Source organism: Plecotus auritus (genome assembly GCF_963455305.1).
Source record: "Plecotus auritus genome assembly, chromosome: 8".
NCBI lineage: Eukaryota > Metazoa > Chordata > Mammalia > Chiroptera > Vespertilionidae > Plecotus > Plecotus auritus.
In genome coordinates this window covers 68922119-68943492 of record NC_137782.1, presented here as the reverse complement: position 1 = coordinate 68943492, position 21374 = coordinate 68922119, and the positions used below count along the sequence as shown (strand labels likewise).

The following is a 21374-nucleotide window of genomic DNA, read 5'->3' as shown; positions in this document are numbered from 1 at the left end:
TTTAGAGATAGAGAGGAAAGGAGAGGGATAGGAAGATAGAAACATCTATGAGAGTGAAACATCATCAATCGGCTGCCTCCTGCATGCCCCCTACTGGATATTGAGCCCGCAATCTGGACATGTGCCCTGACAGGGAATCAAACCAGTGACCTCTTGGTTCCTGGGGAGATAGATGCTCAACTGCGCTGAGCCACACTGGCCAGGCTGTAGGTATTTTTAATAGCCTCAGTCAGGATCCTGGAGGAAAGAGCTTATGGTCTGGAGTAAGGTCTCAATGCAAATGTGACAAAAATGGAAGGGAATTACTTAAGCTCTCTGGCCATTAGTTTTCTACATCTATAAAAAGTGACTTAAGTATAGCATTGGTCTCAGGCTTGTTACAGGGATTAAATGAAAACATATATGTAAATTTATGAACACAGTATCTGGCACATATGAAATGTGCCATAAAGAGGAGAATAAAGAGAAACTAGTGGTTAGTTTAGCTAAAAGGTGAAAATACTTAACATTTTTTTAGCAAAATACTGAGATGAGGGAGAATCCTTTTGCTTCATCCCATCTTCAAGGGACTTCCTTGTGGCCATATTCATAAAAATCAGAAAAAAGAGGGATCAAGGTGAAAGGGTTTCCACACTCACGCTTGATATGGTGGTGTGAGGGCCAGGAAAAGGGTTCCCCATGATGCATGATTATAGGCAGAAAGCACACTTCTGTTGTTATGTATGTTTGCTTGAAAGGGCCGGTACTTCTGCAGACTGTTCTGTAACCTGCTTCATCACATTTAACAAGACACCCTGGACCTCTTTCCCAGAAAGTTCGAATGTATTTGCCTCATGTTCCTTTGCAGCAGCCTGTACCTTAATTTTGTTAATTGTTCCTTAAAGGGAGTTCTAATTTTACATTTTTATTTATTTATTTTATTTTTTAAAAAATCTTTATTGTTCAGATTATTACAGTTGTTCCTCTTTTTTCCTTCCCATAGCTCCCCTCCACCCGGTTCCCACCCCACCCCTATTTATTTTTTAAACACTAAGTAATATACTCATACTAGAGGCCCGGTGCACAAAATTCGTGCCTGGGTAGGGTCCCTAGGCCTGGCCGGCAATCTGGGGGCCCCCGCTCGCACCTGCCTTGGCTGGCCTGGCGCCACCTGCTTGTCAGCCCTTCCCTGCTCACACCCGCCTTGGCTGGCTTGGCACCGCCCGTTCACCGGCCCGTCCCCTGCTGCCCTTGCTGCCACCGCCGCTGGTTGGGGCCTGTGGGCTGGAGGCAGCTCCTGCATTGAGCATCTGCCCCCTGGTGGTTAGTGTGCATCATAGTGACTGGTCATTCCGCTGTTTGGTTGATTTGCATATTAGGGTTTTATATAGATAGATGATTCAGAATTTAAGAGTATAAAGTGTATAGAGTGAAAAGCCCCTTGCCTGGCCTTGTATACACCAATTCTCCCCACACACCACTTTTCAGAAATGGCTTGCGAATACATAAGCAAATACATTCTCGTCTCCTTTTATACACACACGTGTGTGTATCTAGATGTCTATGTCTGTAGTTCTGCTCTTGTTTTTTTCACTAATATACAGAGTGCATTTACAGTTGTATGTGAAACAGTTTATTCTTGTGTTATTATTTATTATTATATAATTTTCCATACAAACAACTGTAAACCTACTTTTACCCTACCCCATATTGTTGTCACAGTGAATAACCTTGCACATAGGATATTTCACTCAGATGCAAGAAAAAGATAGATTTCCAGGAATGGGAGGGACTGTTGGGGCAGAGGGTGTGCCTTACTAGGTTGAAGGGCACCACTAAGTGCCCTGTGTTGAGATCATTTCATTGCCATCAGCAAGGTGTGAGTGCCCGTTTTCCTACAGGCTTGCCAGTGGAACATGGGCTGGACTGGTTTTCTTGGCCCGTTTAGTCGATGGAAAAAGTTTTCTGTTGCATCTTCGTTTGAGTGAGGTTAAGACTCTTCAAATATTCAGGAGCCATTTATATTTCCTTATTTTCCTTTTGGGATGTTGGTTTTGTTTCTTGTTGGTTTGTATCCCTCATATTTTCTTTACCTATCAGAAATGCACCTTGTCATCTATCATGTGTTACCACCTGGAAAGAATGGAAGATGATGGCTCTTTTGGGTGGCGTGCTGGAACTGGCTGGGTACCTTTGGGATCTGTTTTGGAACCAATTTGTGGTTGCGGCTCCGTAGTGACTTCTAGTTAAGCTCTTGCATACATCACCTCGAAGGGGAGATGTTTGGTGAAGTGGCCAGTTCAGTGCCACGTGAATCTGTGCCCAGCAAATGTTAGTTCTCACCACCATCGTGGGATGTGTGGGAGCAGGAGCACCAACAGGGTTTTCAGTGTGGGCCTGTGGCAGGCTCATCAGACCGCCCCGCCCTTTAGGATAGGGTCCAGGAATGGGGAGAGGCAGGCATCTTCTGGCTCTTTTCAAAGGGCAGGTTGTGCTGGGAAGCAGGTGGAGCGAACTGGAACCCTGAAGGTGCTCTGGCTGCTGCAACCCAGGAGCCCTCTGGAGGAGGCCGAAGAAGTTAGGAGGCTGGCTGGGGAGAACAAGTGAAGGAGGCTGTGCTTTGCAGGATTGGCCGAGCTTTGGGTGCAGTATTGGTTGCTCCGGAGGTTTTGCTTGCAAATGTCCACCCTGGGCTGCCATGTTTGAAGAGGCAGTGAGAACAAGATTAGGGGCTTTGCCGCCTCCACCAACTTTAGGATTGCTAGTGTAATGTTAGACCTGTCAGCTACATTTTTTTGGATTGTCATCTAAGATTGACAAGCTCTGCAGGGTTAGCATATGCTATATTATACTCACGTTGATTTATTTTTCATGGCAGTTAATTTTGAAATTTCAGGTAATATTGAAGGCAGGTGGGAGATTTTTATGTTCAGTTAAAGGACTTGGGTTAAAGACTGGGAAACACTAATCTTGATATCTTTAGTCTATTTAAAACACATTTTAATTATAGATATGGAGGAAATCGTGTGTGTGTGTGTGTGTGTGTGTGTGTAGGGAGGGTAAGAATAGTATGTTACCTTTTTATTAAAGAATAGAAAGCAGTCAGTTTGAGGAACTGTATCACTATTCTGAACATGATTGTTTTAGTATAAAATGGTTCACTTAGCTATTAGACATATGACAGTGGTGGGCGAATTATACCAGATCCCAAAGAGAAAATAGACGCTAATTGAGTCCTGAACCCTCTGATCAGAGGCTCAGGGTTTCCCAGGTACTTGAACTTTTCACCTTACAGGTACCTGCAGCTGCTGACTGATTCCCTTTGGCTTCTGTTTGAGTAACACAGGCTTATTCCACTGTCAGTTTAAATGGGCATTGCTGTAAAATTGACATTCAGCATGACACAGCTTCACAATTGCTGCTGTCATTCCTGTTTCCTGTACATTTGACCGTTTTAGGATTACTATTCAAAACACATACTTTAAGCTTTATTGTCTTAGCTTAGTAGAAATAAAGCAATAAAGGCATGATTTTTATTGAGCAATCGGCACACTCCTGTATCCAAAGGCAACATAACCCTGCATATTGGAGACAAGCAGAATCAACCGGACAAATTTGGGCAGAGAAAACCTGCTTTCAAAACTGATTGAGTGACTGTGCAATATTACTTTAGGAGGGGCATTTAACGCCACAAGTTTGGTTTCAAATAATTTTGAGGGAGAAAGGACATGTTGTTCCCAAAGGATTTTTAAATAATCTGTGGATATTTTTAATAAAAACCTGATCAATTTCCTGAGATGGAAGATGCCAAGATTCCCCTCCATTATCTGTGATGCTGTTAATAACACAAAAGGAAACCTGTTTTATTAAGTTTAGAAAGCTTTCCAAGACATGTTTTATTTCCCAGTTGAACTAATACTTAGAGGTTCAAAAATGTGAAGCTTTGATAGTGTCAGAAACATTTTTTATCCTTTTAAAAAATAAAGAGCTCAACACCTTTCCTGAAGAACTGATTTTAGCATTATTTTTAAAATTATATTTTATGTTTTTAAGAAAGTAGACCATCAGAATAGCTAACTTAAGAAACCAAAGGAAAAATAGTAGTAAAACAAGCTAGTGTTTTACCTCCTGGCACCCTAATGTATCCTGTGTTCAGTCAGTGAGTGCCATTAACCTGGTACCCACCCGGGGGGCACTAGGGGTGCAGATATGTGGCAGGACTGTATCCTCATTGCCTGGGCACAGCAGGTGCTCAAACACAGTCTGTTGAATGAAAATATGAGCCCTTTCATAGCCTGGGGAACATATGCAATTTATAGCACTTACTTAATTGTGTGTGGGAATGGAATAAGTCAGGGGGAAATCTCTTTTATGCCACATATACAGGTTAAAATTTTTTTGAGGTGAAATTCACACAAAATTGAAATTTAAAAGTGAATAGTTCAGTGACATTGAGCACATTCACAATGTTATGGAACCATCACCTCTGTCTAGTTCAAAAACATTTTCATCACCCCAAAAGGAGACCCTGTGGCCACTGGAGATGAATTTGGGTGAAGGTTAGTTTTAGCTAGGTTAGGGGGTTAAATCAGATCTGGGCTTCTCTGATGATTTAGTAAATAAACATTATTGTTTTAAGACAGTTCATCCTGAGTGTATGTACCTCTTGGCTTCTCAGTGGGTTGAGTGCTGCTGTGATAGGACTTGGAGCCTGGTTCTGATAGTAAGGTAGAGTTTCGCTGTGTGGATGTAAACTTGTCTGGGAACATGTATCCTGCTGGCAGCTAGTTTTACAGGCAAGCAAACTCTACAGACCCTGTTGGCTTGTGTAAAAAGACATAACATGTCTTAGAGATAGTTTTAAAAGCAATCTTTGGCCTTGGTTGGGTAGCTTAGTTGCTTAGAGCATTGTCCCGATACGGCAAGGTTGAGGGTTCAACCCCGGTCAGGACACATACAAGAATCAACCAATGAATGCATGAATAAGTGGAATAACAGCTTGATGTTTCTTTCTCTCTTTCTCCCTTTCTCCTCCCTCCCATTCTCTCTCTCTCTCAAATCGATCAATAAAAAAAGCATTTCTTTATTTGAAATGATATAAGAAAATTTGCCCTGTAAGATTTATGTACCAGTTAATCGAGATCTTCGGCATACTTTAAAACTAGCTTCAGACTGGGGTTGTAATCTGTGTGATCTTGAATGAGAAATTAAATTTTTCTTTGGTCTTATGTATTCAACCATAAAAATAAGTGGATTAAATCTCTCTGGACTGCTTCAATCTAAGATATATTGGAACTTTAGTCTTTCTAATTTCTTCCTGTTGTAAAAATTAATTGTCCTCATTATAGAAAATTACCAACATATATAAAGGGAACAAGAAGGTAAAAATGGTCCTACTGATTAAAGACAACCACTGTTAATATTGTGGTATACATCTTTTTTATTATTCGTTTAAAAAAGCAGCATACAAATAACATATGAATATGTACTGATTATAAAAGATCCAAATGCTAAAAAGGATGGTTGGGAGTGAGAAATGAAAGGTGCCCATCTTTACTCCTTGCCCCTGGGTAAGCCTTCATACTGGTTAGTGACTGGATCCTTTACCAAACATTTAGACACAGGGAAGTTACTACATTTTTATTTTATTGTATTGTATTTTACTTTACTAGCACAACTGGGATAATTCTAGGTTTACTGTTTTGTAACCGCCCCCCCCCCTTTTTTTTTAAACAGTATTTCTTGGAGTTCTTGTCAGTACATCAATTTTCTTTAATGACTGAATATTATTCTCAAAATGCATACAGCTTAATTACAGAATGTCTTTTGATGAACATTTAGGTTGTTTCCAGGTACTCAGTATTTTGAGTAATGCTGCAACCGTAACCTTGAACATACACTTGCATGGCTCTGTTTGAAGGATGGTTTCTATGAGTAGAGTTGCTGGTTCCAGAACATGCCTTTTCTAAATCCCAGTGCTAGGTTCCCCTTCACAAAGGGAACTAAGGTACCCCATTCCACCAAGAACATGTCTCTCTAATTCCTTAAAGTAGCTTTTCTCCCACACCCTGCTCAACACCACATTCTCCTCTAAGAATTTCCCCCTAATTTATGCTACAAAACGAAATTTAATTTTAATGGTCATTTCTATAATTTTAAGTGAGGTTCAGCAGCTCTCTGTGTTGTTGTTTTTTGTGGGGGGGGGCAACTTATTTTTTTTTTCTGTGAATTTGCATGCTCCTACCCTGTGCCCATTTTCTTTTTCTTTTTTCTCTATGTGCCCATTTTCTTTGGATTGTTTGTATTATGGATTTGCAGGTGTTCTTTATGAAATTCTGATGCTGATCTTTTGTTAGGTGTCGCACTGTATTTTCTCTTATGCCATCACTCATCTTTCACTTCCCTTTATGTTAGTTCACAATACCAGAATTTAAACATTTTTATACTTCTCCATGTTTTTAAAATGTAGTTGTTTGAGTCATACGAACAATTATTTTCAGTATTATTTTTCAAAACAGGCAGCCAGGACCTAAGTCGGCTGTGTCCCAAAGGCATGCATGAAAGGGGTTGTTACTAAGTTAGGAGAGCACAGAGTGAGAGTGCTGTCAGCCCATTTCCTCCCGTAGGGATGGCACTTGGAAGTCATTGTCTCGACTCGGGAAGGCAGCTCAGTATGCCTCTCCCTGGCTCAGAAACACAGCTTTTGTCCCTCAGCCAAATGCTGGGGATCCCAGTTCTTCTACTTTCTTTGGCTGTTATATTCGAGTCTCTCTCAGCTGTGCTCACGCAGCCTCCCTCTGTGGGACACGTGGTATGTTTCTCCTCTCTCAAAACACACATGTGGTTACTAACGCAGCACACACTTATTGGGAGTTTCATTTAAGAACACCGCAAATTTGGCTACATTGATAGGTAAAAAATGCACAGTTTTTGTCTCTTATGAGAATTACAAACAACCTTGGGGGGAAATGTTTCTGTACTGTAGAGAGAAATACCGTGAGACAGCCTTTAAATGGAGTGTTTCTCTTCAGGTGGTGATAAATGGAGGCGCCACGTCCAGTGGTGAACAGGACAATGAAGACACAGAGCTCATGGCGATCTACACAACGGAAAACGGCATTGCAGAAAAGGTACCCACTTCCATCACCACCCCCTCGCCCCGCCACTGCTGTCTCAGGTTCTGTCCAGGACGTGTTCTTCATCTGGGTTTTGTGTCTACCCTGCAGAGTGGGTGTGGGTGTTCTCTGTTTAATAAAAATGGAAGTGATGAGGAGTAGAAGTTAATTTTTTAAAATCCTCACCTGAGGATATGTTTATTGATTGGATTTTTTTAGAGCGTTGAGAGACAGAGAAACATTGATTGGTTGCTCTCGTACATGCCCCAACAACCAGGAATCAAAAGAAGTTACTAATTTTTATTTATTTATTTATTTATTTTAAAATATATTTTATTGATTTTTTTCACAGAGAGAAAGGGACAGGGATAGAGAGTTAGAAACATCGATGAGAGAGAAACATCGATCAGCTGCCTCTTGCACATCTCCTACTGGGGATGTGCCCGCAACCAAGATACATGCCCTTGACCGGAATCGAACCTGGGACCCTTCAGTCCACAGGCCAGCATTCTATCCACTGAGCCAAACCGGTTAGGGCAGAAGTTACTAATTTTTAATTGTCTTAATGGCAATTAAGCTAAATCTCGTATAGAGGCCCTTATCTATATACTTTTAAAAGCCTCAGTCAGCATGCCAGAGGGAAGGGGTTAAGAGTTTGGGTCTGGGTGCTAATGTGACTCAGATCCTGATAATTAAACTCTCTGGGCATCAGTTGCTTCATCTCTAAAATGGAAGTAAACACATTTGTCTTAGGGTTGTGAGGGTTAAATGAAATAATATATGGGAAGTTACTAGCATTGTGTCTGGTACATACTACGTGTGCATTGACTAAGAGAATCCAGTAGATAGTTTATGTAGACAATGAAAACGCCTTTAATGAAGGAAACTCTGACCAAAGCAATAGAAATCACACTAAAAGTGGGAGAATCTTCTTTTGCTTCATCCTATCCCCTTATAGGTCAGTCTGTGTGACCATTTCCCTAGATGCCGGGAGAGCTGCCCAAAGAGGGTCCAGATATCTGGATTTTTTTTTTCTTTGTATCTAACACATGTGAGAAGTTTGATAATATGGCATTTTCAGATTGCATTGCAGCCCTGAGACTTCTCAATTTCATTTGAGTTTTATTTTATAGACTTACTTACTGATTTTATTTTAGAGAGACAGGAAGGAGGGAAGAGAGAAAGAGAGGGAGAGAAAGAGAAAAACAGTGATTTGTTGTTCCACTTATTTATACATTCATTGGTTGATTCTTGTATGTGCCCTGACTGGGGATCAAACCGCAGCCTTGGGGTATTAGGGCGACGCTCTAAATAAAATTTAAAAATAGACTTTAACTTTATGGTGACAATTACTAATTTGATCCACTTATATAATGAGGCATTATATTCTAGAATCACTGCTTTGTATTATAGACAGTAGATACTATATATTCTACTCACAAAGACCACTAGAAAGTTGACACATGCAAAAATAGTACCCAACTTGGTTGAGTGCAACAATTTTGCAGTATAGTCACTACAGTGATAACAAAAATTATATTGGAATTTTTGAATAATCAAATTTTTATGTAGGTGTGGTTTCTTTTTAAAATTTCTAGTCTGCGAGATAGACATTTCATTTTTGGGTATCTTGACCAGTATTGCTATTATTTGGTCAAGCTGTTATAAATTAGACTAGAGTCATGCTGAGATGTTGAAATTCCTGTGGTGTTGGATTCCACACTGCTCCTCAGAGTGCAGCGACGAGAGCAGCTACGGTCAGCATGCAGACTGATGCCTGCAGTCTAGGCTTGCTTGGGTCTCAGCATCTTGTAGCAAAGTGCTTCCGAATTTATAGACTTGTTTGGTTGCATCCAGTGCTAAGGTCCTGGCTCTTTAATCACAGAGTCATCAGAATTTCCAGGCAGTGGGCTATCATGATTTTGGGACTTCCTCCTGTCTTATACAGGAAATGGTGGCTATGTTTGGAAATGAAGAGTAAGGAGCATTAACACTTGGGAGCTTTTTAACATCTGTCGCTGTGCCTTTTACTGATGATGGTGATCTGTTGGCAAGAAAAATGTCTAGCACATTTGCCCTAGCTGGCTTGGCTCAGTGGATAGAGCGTCAGTCTGCGGACCGAAGGGTCCCAGGTTCGATTCCGGCCAAGGGCACATGCCTGGGTTTCGGGCTCGATCCCCAGTGGGGGGCGTGCAGGAGGCAGCCAATCAATGATTCTCTTTCATCATTGATGTTTCTATCTCTCTCTCCTTCTCCCTTCCTCTCTGAAATCAATAAAGAAATATATATTTAAAAAAAAATGTCTAGCACATTTATGCTAGATATTAACTTACCTGTTTGGGTGAAAACTTTTCCACTGTCTAAAACACTGGTACGTTTGCATTTTCTTGAATACTCGTGAGATAGAATACCTTCCTATTTTACTAGCCATTTGGGGTCTATATTATTCTTTGTTTTTTGTTTGTTTGTTTGTTTCCATTGTACAAAAAGGATTTAATGGCCAAAAACCTCACAGTTATATAGAATTGTTAAAGTGAAAAGTCAAAGTCCTCTGTGACCCCCACTCCAAACTATAACCCAATAACCGCTAATAATAATAGGTTGGTGTTCTTCCTTCTAGGTGTTTCCTTCATACACTTCTTTTGCTTTTGCGTTTCTTTTCACAGAAATGAGGTTATTTTTTCCATTGCTTTTTCAGAAAGTGGAGAGGAGGGGGCTGGGGGAGAGAAACAAACATCAACATGAGAGAAACACATTGACTGGTTGCCTCCTGCACGTGCCCAGACCAGGGCAGGGAGCAAACCCCAAACCCAGGTACGTGCTCTTGATCAGGAATTGAACCCGAGACTCTTCTAGTAGGGCCAGGCTCTAACCACTGACTTACACCAAGTAGGGCAAATTCTGCAACTTACTTTTTTTTTTAAAAAAGGAACTTAATCTCTTTTTAAAAAAAAATATTTTATTGATTTTTGACAGAGAGGAAGGGAGAGGGATAGAGAGTTAGAAACATCGATGAGAGAGAACCATCGATCAGCTGCTTCCTGCACACCTCCTACTGGGGATGTGCCCACAACCAAGGTACATGCCCTTGACCAGAACTGAACCTGGGACCTTTCAGTCCGCAGGCCGGCGCTCTGTCCACTGAGCCAAACCGGTTACGGCTACTTTTTTTTTTTTTTTAATATACAGTATATTGATTTCGGAGATGAAGGGAGAAGGAGAGAGATAATGATGAGAGAGAATAATTGATCAGCTGCCTGTCTTACGGGTTCTTTATCTTTGATATTCAGTAACTTTACTTAGATATGTGCATGCAATTCCTATGTGATTCATATGTTCACTGAAGTTAGAGAAGGAACTCTATAGTAGTTTCTGAGAGAAGGGCTGGCTTGTGGGAATAAATTCCTAACCAAAACTAATTATAGCATTTAGGCTTGAAGATTGTAGTTGCTGCTCCCAGTTTCTTTTCTTTTATTTATTTTTAAATTTATTTATTGTCTAAAAGTTTTACATATGTCTCCTTTCCCCCCAATTGACACCCGCCAGCCATTCCCACCCCGGGCAAGCCACCACTGCCCCAGTGTCTGTGTCCGTTGGTTATGCTAATATGCATGCATACAAGTCCTTTGGTTGCTCTCTAACCCCCTCCCCTGCCATTTGTCTCTGGATCTATTCTTATTCATCAAATTATGTTGATCATTGTATCCCAGTGGTCGGCAAACTCATTAGTCAACGGCGCCAAATATCAACAGTACAATGATTGAAATTTCTTTTGAGAGCTGAAAACCGACTTCTGCGCATGGGCCACGAAGTTTCAATCGCGCTGTATGTGTGCACCCGCATGTGGTATGTTGTGGAAGAGCCACACTCAAGGGGCCAAAGAGCCGCATGTGGCTCGCGAGCCGCAGTTTGCCGACCACTGTTGTATCCCATATATGAGTGAGATCATGTGATATTTATCTTTCTCCTACTGGCTTATTTCGCTTAACATAATGTTCTCCAGTTCCATCCATGCTGTTGCAAATGGTAAAAGTTCCTTCTTTTTTATAGCAGCATAGTATTCCATTGTGTAGATGTACCACAGGTTTTTAATCCACTCCTCTGCTGATGGGCATTTAGGCTGTTTCCAAATCTTAGCTATTATGTTCATTGTGCTGCTATGAACATAGGGGTGCATATATCCTTTCTGATTGGTGTTTCTGGTTTTTTGGGATATAGTCCTAGAAGTGGGATTCCTGGGTCAAATGGGAGTTCCATTTTTAACTTTTTGAGGAAACTCCATACTGTCTTCCACAGTGGCTGCACCAGTCTGCATTCCCACCAGCAGTTCATTTTTCTTCACATCCTCACCAGCACTAGTCGTTTGTTGATTTGTTGATGATAGCCATTCTGACAGATGTAAGATGGTATCTCATTATTGTATTGATTTGCATCTCTTGGATGATTAGTGACTTTGAGCATGTTTTCGTATGTCTCTCGGCCTTCTGTATGTCCTCTTTCAAAAACTGTCTATTTAGGTCCTTTGCTCATTTTTTGATTGGATCGTTTATCTTTTGTTAAGTTGTATGAGTTCTCTGTAAATTTTGGAGATTAAACCCTTATCTGAAATAGCATTGGCAAATATGTTCTCCCATGCAGTGGGCTTTCTTGTTGTTTTGTTGATGGTTTCTTTTGCTATGCAGAAGCTTTTTATTTTGATGTAGTCCCATTTGTTTATTTTCTCCTTAGTCTCCATTGCCCTAGGAGCTGTGTTGGTAAAGATTGCTACGACATATGTCTGCTATTTTGCTGCCTATGGAGTCTTGTAGGATTTTTATGGTTTCTCATTTTCTGATACTGAATGTGGTAGTGAAGAAATCTGACCAGTCTTTTTCTTCTTCTTATCAGTATCTTGATCTTTTGCCTGTCTTACGGATTCTTTATCTTTGATATTCAGTAACTTAGATATGTGTTTTTGTTTTTTTTGGGGGGTGGTGGTAAAGAATTACGAATTTATTAGGTCATCTGGAAACCCAGATGAGCTGAGCCCCAAATTGGCGCCAGTAGCCAGGGACAGGGAGTCAGATTTTAAAGGACTTTAGGCGGGCTTTTTCTGGGCAGAAAGTTCTCTGGGTGGGTCCTGAGGGGAAAGATAATGGTCTTAGCAAGTGGGATGTAGTCTTAGGGAAAGGGAATGTCTGTTGTGAAATGATTTAAAGGTCAGTTCCCAGGGAAGGGGATATCCATTCGATTATTCAATCAGACCTAACATTCCAGCCTTTTTGTTTTATGGAGTAGGGAGAAAGGTTATATCTTCTGTAGTTACGGTACTTCCTGCTGAGGGGGATGGACTTCGATTGTACTTGGCTGGAACACTGTATAGATTTCTCATGGTTGGAGCGAGGGGTTGCAGTAGCATGATTTCCCCAAGACGGTGGTTGGCAAACTGCAGCTCGCGAGCCACATGCGGCTCTTTGGCCCCTTGAGTGTGGCTCTTTTACAAAATACCCACGGCCTGGGTGAGTCTATTTTGAAGGAGTGGCGTTAGAAGAAGTTTAAGTTTAAAAAATTTGGCTCTCAAAAGAAATTTCAATCGTTGTACTGTTGATATTTGGCTCTGTTGACTAATGAGTTTGCCGACCACTGCCCCAAGAGACTGGTTAGTGAAGGCTGAAAAGCCATCCTGTTGAGTGACTTGGGAGGTAAAAGCTGGTCCTGAGGCTGCCACAGTGTCACTCGTCTGGTTTTGCTGCTTTTCTGGACCTGGATCTGAAATACAACTGAGGCCTTGATGTTATCTTTAGGGAGGAAAAGATCAGGGGGTCTAAGCTGCCTGACTAGTGATATGAAAGATCAAGGGTCCAACCACATGACCAGTGATATGCGAGGGGAGGGGAGGTTACCCTGGGGGCTAGGTTCTTGTTTTCCCAGTTTGCCCCTTGCTAGCCATCCAGAACTTTCTGCCCTGGTGAGTTTCTGTACCTGGCCCATCGTCCTTGCTCTGGGCGTCAGAGGGACGATGAGGTCTGGGCACAAAAGGAGGTTGTGATGGTGTCTAGGGGTGGTATTTCCTGAGTACCAGTAGGGCTTGTAACCTGGTGGAGACAAACTTTTATACATTTTAGTATTACTGGGGCAAAAGCTAGAACAGTAAGAATTATGACAAATGGTCTGATGGAAGGAAAGAGACATTAGTTTGGAGGGTTGTAGTCTGATATACCAAAATGAGGTTTATTCTCTTGGCTTCATTTGTCCTTGGTTTAGGAAGATAGAATTTAATAGATGGCTGCCGACTGCTTGGCATCTGGATTTTCTAGATGGCTGTAAACTGCTGTTTTAACTATGTCAGTTTCCATAGCAAACTGCTGCTTAACTATCTCAGTTTCCCTCTTCTACTTGTCTTGGCTTGCTGCTTACAAATTTAACTCATTTTCTTTTTCTCTCAAAATGCCTGTTCATGCCTCTGCCTTTTATTACCAAAACGATACACTTTCTTTCCAATTTAATTAGAATTCTTAACTCTTAGAAACCTTAATTTTCCAATGGCAACCAAAACAGCCAGCATTTTTTAGATTGACATTTATGAACATTCTCACTTTCAAGAATCACAACTTCAGTAAGACATTATTATTACATCAACCGTTCCAAATCTGCTTTACAGATTTTCTGTAACAAAAGCTAAAACCAGGTGAACTTAAAACTTGTTGAAATATTTAGATGTTTATCATTTAACCCAGCAATGCGCCAAAGCTTTTAAGTTGCCAAAGAAGACTTTGGAAAATTAGGGATAGGCATATCAGGCTGGAGAAAGGCCGAGGGGGGTGCGGGGAGCAGGCTCTGCAGCCTGTTCTAGGACTGTAGTTTCCAGGCCTCCGGCCTCTTGTATTAAAACTACCACATTTTTCCTTAGAGATAACATGCTAATGTTTGGGTAATAATGAGTTCTGCTTCTGATAATAGCCGGACTGTTAAGTAAGAATTTGCAGTTTTGCAGTAAAGAAAATTGTTCTTTGGGAAGGGCAGGGTGGTGAGAAGGTGCTGAGGTTGAGAGCAGCTTTCAGAGCATTAAAGGGGGTGAGAATGCTGGCCATGGGATCTAAAGGCTTAGTGCGAGGGTCCCTTCACTGCGTCATAGAGGGGCTTTGCGAGACGACTGAAGTTGGGAACCCAGAGGCGAAAGTGCGCAGCGAGCCTGAGAAAGGAGAGTGTATCTTGTCTAGAGGAGGGAACAGTTATGGAGAAGATAAGGTGTTTATGGTCCAAGGTAATGGCTCGACTTTGCGGGGTGAGAGTGAAACCGAGGTAGGTGACTGTGGTTCGGGACAACTGGGCTTTATGAGGGGATACGTGGTAGCCCTGATTGGGCACCGAGGTAGAACGAGGAAAGAGTGGATAGAGGGGATATTTAGTAAGATGCAGTGTAGAGGTGAGGTGTGGCTAATGGCTGTGAGACTAATCCGTCAACCCCCATAGTAGAGACTGAGGAGGGGACTGGATTCAGGGAGGGCAGAATGAGTGGCTCAGTGTCAGTTAAAAAGGAGATCAGCTTACCTGCCACCACAGTCGATACCCGAGGCTCTGTCCTGGTGGTGTAAGTCCATGGGGCTTTGTCAGGGCCTGGGCAACTTCAGGTTTTGGTGGCCAGTCCCAGGAGGTCTGGAAGCCAGACTACAGTCCGATTTCCAGTGGCCTTCCCTTCCGCACCTGGGGCAGGGCCCAGGCGGGGTTCTTGCGTTTGGGCAGGACTTGGCCAAGTGTCCTTCCTTGTTGCATTTGAGGCATGGGCCCGGAGGGGGCTTAGCCCCTGACTTCGCCTTGGTTAGAGGACTTCAGTTAAAAGGCTTCCTTCTGGGCCTCAGCCTTGTCCTGATCTCGCTTTTGTTTTTGGATTTATGTCTCCTCGTCTCTATTATTAAGACCTTAAAGGCCAAATTAACGAGGTCTTTTTGAGGGGTTTGTGGACCTGTGTCTATTTTTCAAAGTTTGCGGTGTTTATCGGGGCTGATTGGGATATAAAATGGGTGTTCAGAAGAAGGGTTCCCTCTGGGGAGGTGGGGGTCCAAGGTGGTAAATTTCTGTAAGGCCTTCGTGAGGCGGGAGAGCAAGAGAGCTGGGTTTTCATCAGAGCCTTGAGTGATTTCATTAAGTTTGTCATCTTCACTGCCTTATGGGCAGCCTTTTTTAGTCTAGCAATGAGATAGATGATCATATGAGTATGAAGCCGGCGCCCTGAAGAATTGCACTGACAATCGCATCTCGGGTTTGTTTGGGGGACCAAGTCAGCGCCAACTGGGTTGGCTGGCGTGTCCTGTCTATGGAGGGCATCAGCATGGCCCTGAGCTGCTTGCCAAATGCGCTCCTTCTTCTCTGGGGTCAGAGAGGAGGACAGGATGACATAGATGTTGTGTCAGGTCATAGGAGTGGGTCAGTTTCTCAAATTCCTTAGTTAAAGGTGGTTGGATTGGTGGAGAAAGGCCCAAGACATCTCTCAATCTGTGCGAGGATGGACATGGAAAAATGGGATGTGTACGTGGACAATACCCTTGGCCCCGGCCACCTCTTGCCGGGGAAGGACAAGGGCTGGAGGCTGGCCATCTGAGAAGGAGTAAAAGAGGGACGTGGTAAGGAGGTTGAGGGGGTGGACAAAGGGGTGGAGTCAAAGACGGGGTCATGCGGAGGAAGGATATAAGGAGGTGGGCTTGGGGGAACTGTAGGGGAGCGGAGAATCAAGTGATCGGAAGGGTCTGAAGGACTGGCTGGTTGGAGAAGGACAATCAGAAGCCTTAGGGTGTAAAGGTCTGGGGTTGGCAGAAGGAGGTTTTGGGTGGAGTAGGATTTGGTAAGGAGAGCAAGTTTGAGAGAGAAGGATGATTGTGGCGTGTAAAGAAGGCTTGGACATAGGGGATCTCTGACTACTTCCTATTGCAGTGACAGAAATTAGTAAGAACCAGAGAATGTTCAAATCGAAAGCTCCATTCTCAGGCCAATGTGAATAATTTAGATTGTGGATAAGGCGCTTTGGCTGGACCTCCGTGGAAAGGCGGAGTGTGTTAAGATTATGGAGGAGATATCCCAGAGGAGTTTTTGCGGGGGAGAAGGTGGGGGAGGAAGAGATGGAAAAAGAATTCCCAGTGGTGTAAATTAGGAAGAGGAGGTAAGAAACAAAGGGAGACCCAGGGAGCTAGACTAGAGGGAGGGCGTCCCCACCGGCTAGTCAGGCTCCAGAGTGAGGAAGACAGTCTAATCCATGTGGTGGGCGTCCTGGGGCTGATGCTGGACTGGAGAGGCTTTCTAGACTGGAGAGGCTTTCTGGCCTGGCACTAGGTCTTTTGTCTGAGATGGCAAATCGGAAATCCAGAGGAGTGACCCAGTTGTCACTTACCAGCGATGAAATGAGCCGGTGTTGAGTGCGGGATCAGTACTGGGAAGGAGAGTTCCCAAATCTGGCCACCTCCTTGGCTGGTTTGGGAGGGCCCGTAAGGGAGGGAGGCCTAATCGAGGCCACAATCATGTCACTCGAGTAGGATTTGGAGGTAAGCCCAGGTCAAGCTGCTGCTGCCTAGCAAACTTGGGGTGATCGAAGCCAGGGCGATGGCTCCCCTTCCCCGAGGAACCCTCCCGGGTTTCTGCCCCAAATGCTAGGGTCTCCAAAGGAGGAACACACGAGGCCAAAAGTATAAAGAATTATGAATTTATTAGGTCATCTGGAAACCCAGATGGACTGAGCCCCCAAATGGCGCCTGCCTACTTAGATATGTTTTGATGCTGACCATTCTGGGTCAGTTTTTTCTGGCACTTTTAATATGTAGTGTCAAAGCTCCTGTTACTTTAGGAAAGCGGTCTTGAATTATATCTTTATTTTTTGTTCCAGTCTGTTCTTTTGATTTTATTTGAGGGCTCCAGTTACGAATATTTTGGATATCCATTGCCTGCTTTCTCTAGCTATCATTTCTCTCTAATATGTTTTTTTCACTTACATTGTTTTATTTTATTTTTCATTTCTAGTCTGTGACCCTTACATTTCTTTTAAATGTCTATTTTCTCTTGTGCTCTCTGTCTCTTTTTATTTTTTATTTTTCAGAGGGCAGAAGGGAGGAAGGTAAGGGAGAGAGAGAAACATCGATATGAGAGAGACATATTGAATGGCTGCCTCCCGCAAGCACCCCTACTAGGAATGGGGAAAGAACCTGCAACCCAGGTACATGCCCTTGACCAGAATTGAACCCGTGACCCTTTGGTGCACAGGCCAACACATTAACCACTGAGCCACGCTAGCCAATGACTTTCATTTTTCTTTTCTTCCCCTTTTACTTCTGTCCAAATTCTATCAATTCGTGTTTTATTTGTTTGTCTTTTAATTTCTGTCTTAAGGTCTTCCTAGTACAGTTGATTATTATTAATTTTTTAAAAAAATATTTTTATTGATTTCAGAGAGGAAGGGAAAGGGAAGGAAAGATAGAAACATCAATGATGAGAGAGAATTATTGATTGGCTGGCTCCTGCACGCCCCTTACTGGGAATCGAGCTCTCAACCGGGCATATGCCCTTGACTGAAATTGAACCCGGGACCTTTCAGTCCGCAGGTCAACATTCTATCTACTGAGCCAAACCAGCTAGGGCTACAGTTGATTATTGAGTTTTTAAGATATCTGAATTGTTTTTTATTAATTCACTGAGTACTTGGAGGGTCTTTTAATTTATAAAAATGTCCTTTATTTCTTGGGAATGTTCTTATTTCTTTGATTAATTCTTATATTCTGTTATCTTGGTTGTATTCTGACTTTTAAAACCATTACAATTTCTTATCCATATTTGTCTTTTTGTTATTTTTGGAAGATACCTTGTTTTTAGTTTCTAACACCTCTTTTATTGTCTTTTTTTTTTAAAGAGAGAGGAAGGGAAAGAAACATTGGTGTGAGAGAGGAACATTGATTGGTTGCCTCCTGTTCACACCCTGACTGGGGATTGAACCTGCAACCTGGGCATATGCCTTGACAGGGAATCAAACCCTTGACCCTTCGGTGCATGGGACAATGCTCCAACCAACTGAGCCACACCAGCTAGGACTACTGTTGTGTTTGCTTTTATTTACTGATTAGAGCTTTTTAAAATGGCATTTCTTTCCTCCCAGGTTCAAATTGAATTTTTTTTTTTCATTTATTGTAGAGGGAGAGAAGGGAGGGGAGGGAGAGAAGAAGGGAAAGAGAGAGAGAAAGAATTATGGATTTGTTATTCCACTTTTTTACGCATTCATTGGTTGCTTCCTGCGTGTGCCCTGACCAGGGATGGAACCCCAGATCCTGTGCTTGGGGATGACTCTCTAACCAACTGAGCGATTTGGCCAGGGCCAAAATATTTTTCTTTTTGTGATACAAGTTTTTATTTTATTTTACTTTAGACATGTTTTCTTCATACCACATTGGCCCTATTTCCTCTTATTTTTGGAGGCTTCCTTTGTCCCAGGTTTGTGAGGCAATAAACATGATTGTAGGGTGGTTGTTTGTGCGTGAAGTTTGTCTACTGGTGGGAGTTGCCACTTAATAACCAGGAGGAAAGCTGTCTTGTTGCTGTGGAGTCTAGATATCAGCATATTGTCTCGGGCTGATCACAGTTCCTGTAGAAAAGGTTCTTCTAGTCTCCTGTGAATAAGCCTGGTTTCTGTAACCTGCTCTGGCATTCTGGAAGCCGGTGAGGATTCCACTGGTCATCTTTGCATTTAACCCCACATAGTATTCCTGAGTCTGATGTTTTTCTGGTTTATATTCTTCAAACCAGTGGTCGCCAACCTTTCGGACCTCACGGACCACCAGTGGGCTGCGGACCACCGGTTGGCGACCCTGCTTCAAACAATACATTGTTGTATCTTGAAGGATGAGGATAGCAGCAGGCAACAGGATGTCTGCTTGGTTTGCATTGTTAAAACCTATCCTCTTCCCATCCTTTTCTGTCTTGTGCTTCCAAGCTTAGGACCTTTCTGGGCTCTTGTTGGTCACTCAGCTCACTTCACACTGTCCTCCTACAAGCACGCAGGTTGTCTGTTCCTTCCCTCTCCCTTCTGGGTTACAGCTCATGCAGTTATTCCAGAAATGTGTTCATCTCAATTCTTTTCCATATTTTCTTTGTTCTTGTAGATTTGTGACATATTTATTCCTTCTGTGTGTTTTTAGGAGTTAGAAGAAATGACACATGTGGCCAATCTAGCATGTTTTACTGGCTCTCAAAAGCTGGTTCTTTAAAAAAAAAACACAACACAACTGATGAAATTGATCTTTGATGGACCTGATTAAGGAAATAATGAGAAAGCACAAATACACATTAGCAATGTGAAAGGAGATAAAAGAAAAATGTATAAGAGAATATTAACTGTGCCATTATGATAATCAGTTTGAAACTCTATAGCAGGGGTTGGCAAGCTACATCTGCCCAACACCTGTTTTGATAGTTTCATTGGAATATAGCCATACTTGCTTGATACATACTGTCTAAGGCTCTTCTGCATGACAGTGGCAGAGTTGAGCAGTTGTGACATAGCCTTGATGAACCACAAAACCTAAAATATTTACTGTATAGCCTCTTACCGAAAGGGTTTGCTGGAGGAAATGATTTCCCAGAGAAAAAGAGACAGCAATTGACCCCCAAAGTGCTGGGCTAGCTAAATAACTTGAAGAGACTGGAAAGTTATTAATGATCTTAAGAAGGCTCCAACCAGAGAACTGAGTTCTGAGTTCATTAATCTTTGAAGGACAGGTCATTTCCTTGCTCTCTGATTATTTCTGACGATGGAAGAAGATAGCAAAGTCTTCCAAGTGACATTATTAAACTATTAATGCAGTCATCTTTTAAAGAAACCTTGCTCTTGAAAGTTACTGTTATTGAGGTTTTTACAATGATTTATATTAATGCAGTGATTACTGACTCTGGTACCATAGCTTCTAATGACCGAGCACACTCCTGTCTCAATGAGGGGAGCAGCATTTGTCTGACGGGTAACTGATCCCCTTGACCACACAGTTCCCTGCTGAGTGTCATCTTAATACTATTTGTGGACATTTACATTAGTTTCATTTCTGTGTTACAGAACCACCTTCATTACTAAGAAAGATTGAGTGTGAGTGTGTGTGTGTGTGTGTGTGTGTGTGTGTGTGTGTGTGTATTTGTATGTACACATGTCTTAATCTTAGTCTGCCAGGCCTGAAAGAGGACAGGTATAGTCTCTTCATTTCTGTGCATTAAAACAATAGTTAAAAGTAGTTGTACTAAAGGACATTGTAGTGTTACTGTACTTTCAGATATCTCTCTTTGTGAGCAGCAACACTTCCCATTTGGAGACGTAGATAATGTGATGGTGTTGAATTGTACAAATCCAATATCCACAGTTGCATCATGTTAGCAAAATGGTCAACTGAGTGTAGTGATTCCCAAGACCTGAGTTGGGGGTTCTCCAATCAGGTTCAGTGATTTGCTGAATTCAGAGAAGAGGTTGAACTCATGGTTGCAGCTTATTTCAGAGAAAGGATACCGATTAAAACCCATGGAAAAGGCACATAGGGAAGGATCCAGGAGGCACCAGCATAAGCTTTCAGTTGTCCTCTTCCCGTGGAGTCGTGTGGGCACTCCCTAATTTTCCCAGAAACAATGTGTGGCAGTTCTCAAGGAGTGTGCCAACCAGGGAAGCTCACTGGAGTCCTGGTGTCCAGGCTTTTATTGGGGAGCAGTCATGTAGGTGTGGCTGACCTTAATGTTCAGCTCCTTCAGAGGTCAAACTGATACCACGTAGCCCAAGGCCCCCACCATAGATCATATCGTTAGCATAAACTATTTGGGGCAGTCCGAGGCTTCAGGTAAACAAATAACATTCTGAAGAAGCAGGATGTTCTAAGAGCTTAGGTATTACCTCCCAGGTGCCAGAAGGGCCAAACCTTTCCCTGACGTGCAGGGTTTGGACACCCACACCTGCTGAGTTAATTCTTCACTGCCTATCACTACATATCAAATTCCTCACACATGTACTCTCTACCAACAAATGTTTAAAAGACGTACCTGTCCCATTTTACCCATTCAACAAGGAACTCTCCCACTATCCATTTTTTGAATGGATAAAAAGTTCTCTCGGGAAGGTCATATTCAAGTCACATTTGGATTAGATCAAATATAGACTTGCACTGGATTTACCTTTAGGCTTCAGAAGGTAAGCCTGAATTGCATCACTTCTTTTGTGCAAGGGTATTTGGCCTCTAAGTCCCTGTTGTCCTGTGCATGGAAAATTGAGTAATAATACACGGAGTCACCATCTTTCTATGG

The 21374-nt window shown here is 42.4% G+C and overlaps 1 protein-coding gene across 4 annotated transcripts in view; it reads left to right on the top strand.

The window, feature by feature from the left end:
• Positions 1-21374, top strand: part of SLC23A2 (solute carrier family 23 member 2) — a 134440-nt gene that overhangs the window by 58252 nt on the left and 54814 nt on the right. For all 4 annotated transcript variants that reach the window (XR_013961538.1, XM_080686436.1, XM_080686438.1 and 1 more), the window contains one exon: positions 7011-7109. Coding sequence is in view for 3 of the 4 variants with exons in the window: in XM_080686436.1 (XP_080542562.1) it covers positions 7011-7109 (99 nt within the window). In the remaining variant the exon portion in view is untranslated. The remainder of the gene's footprint in view (positions 1-7010; positions 7110-21374) is intronic.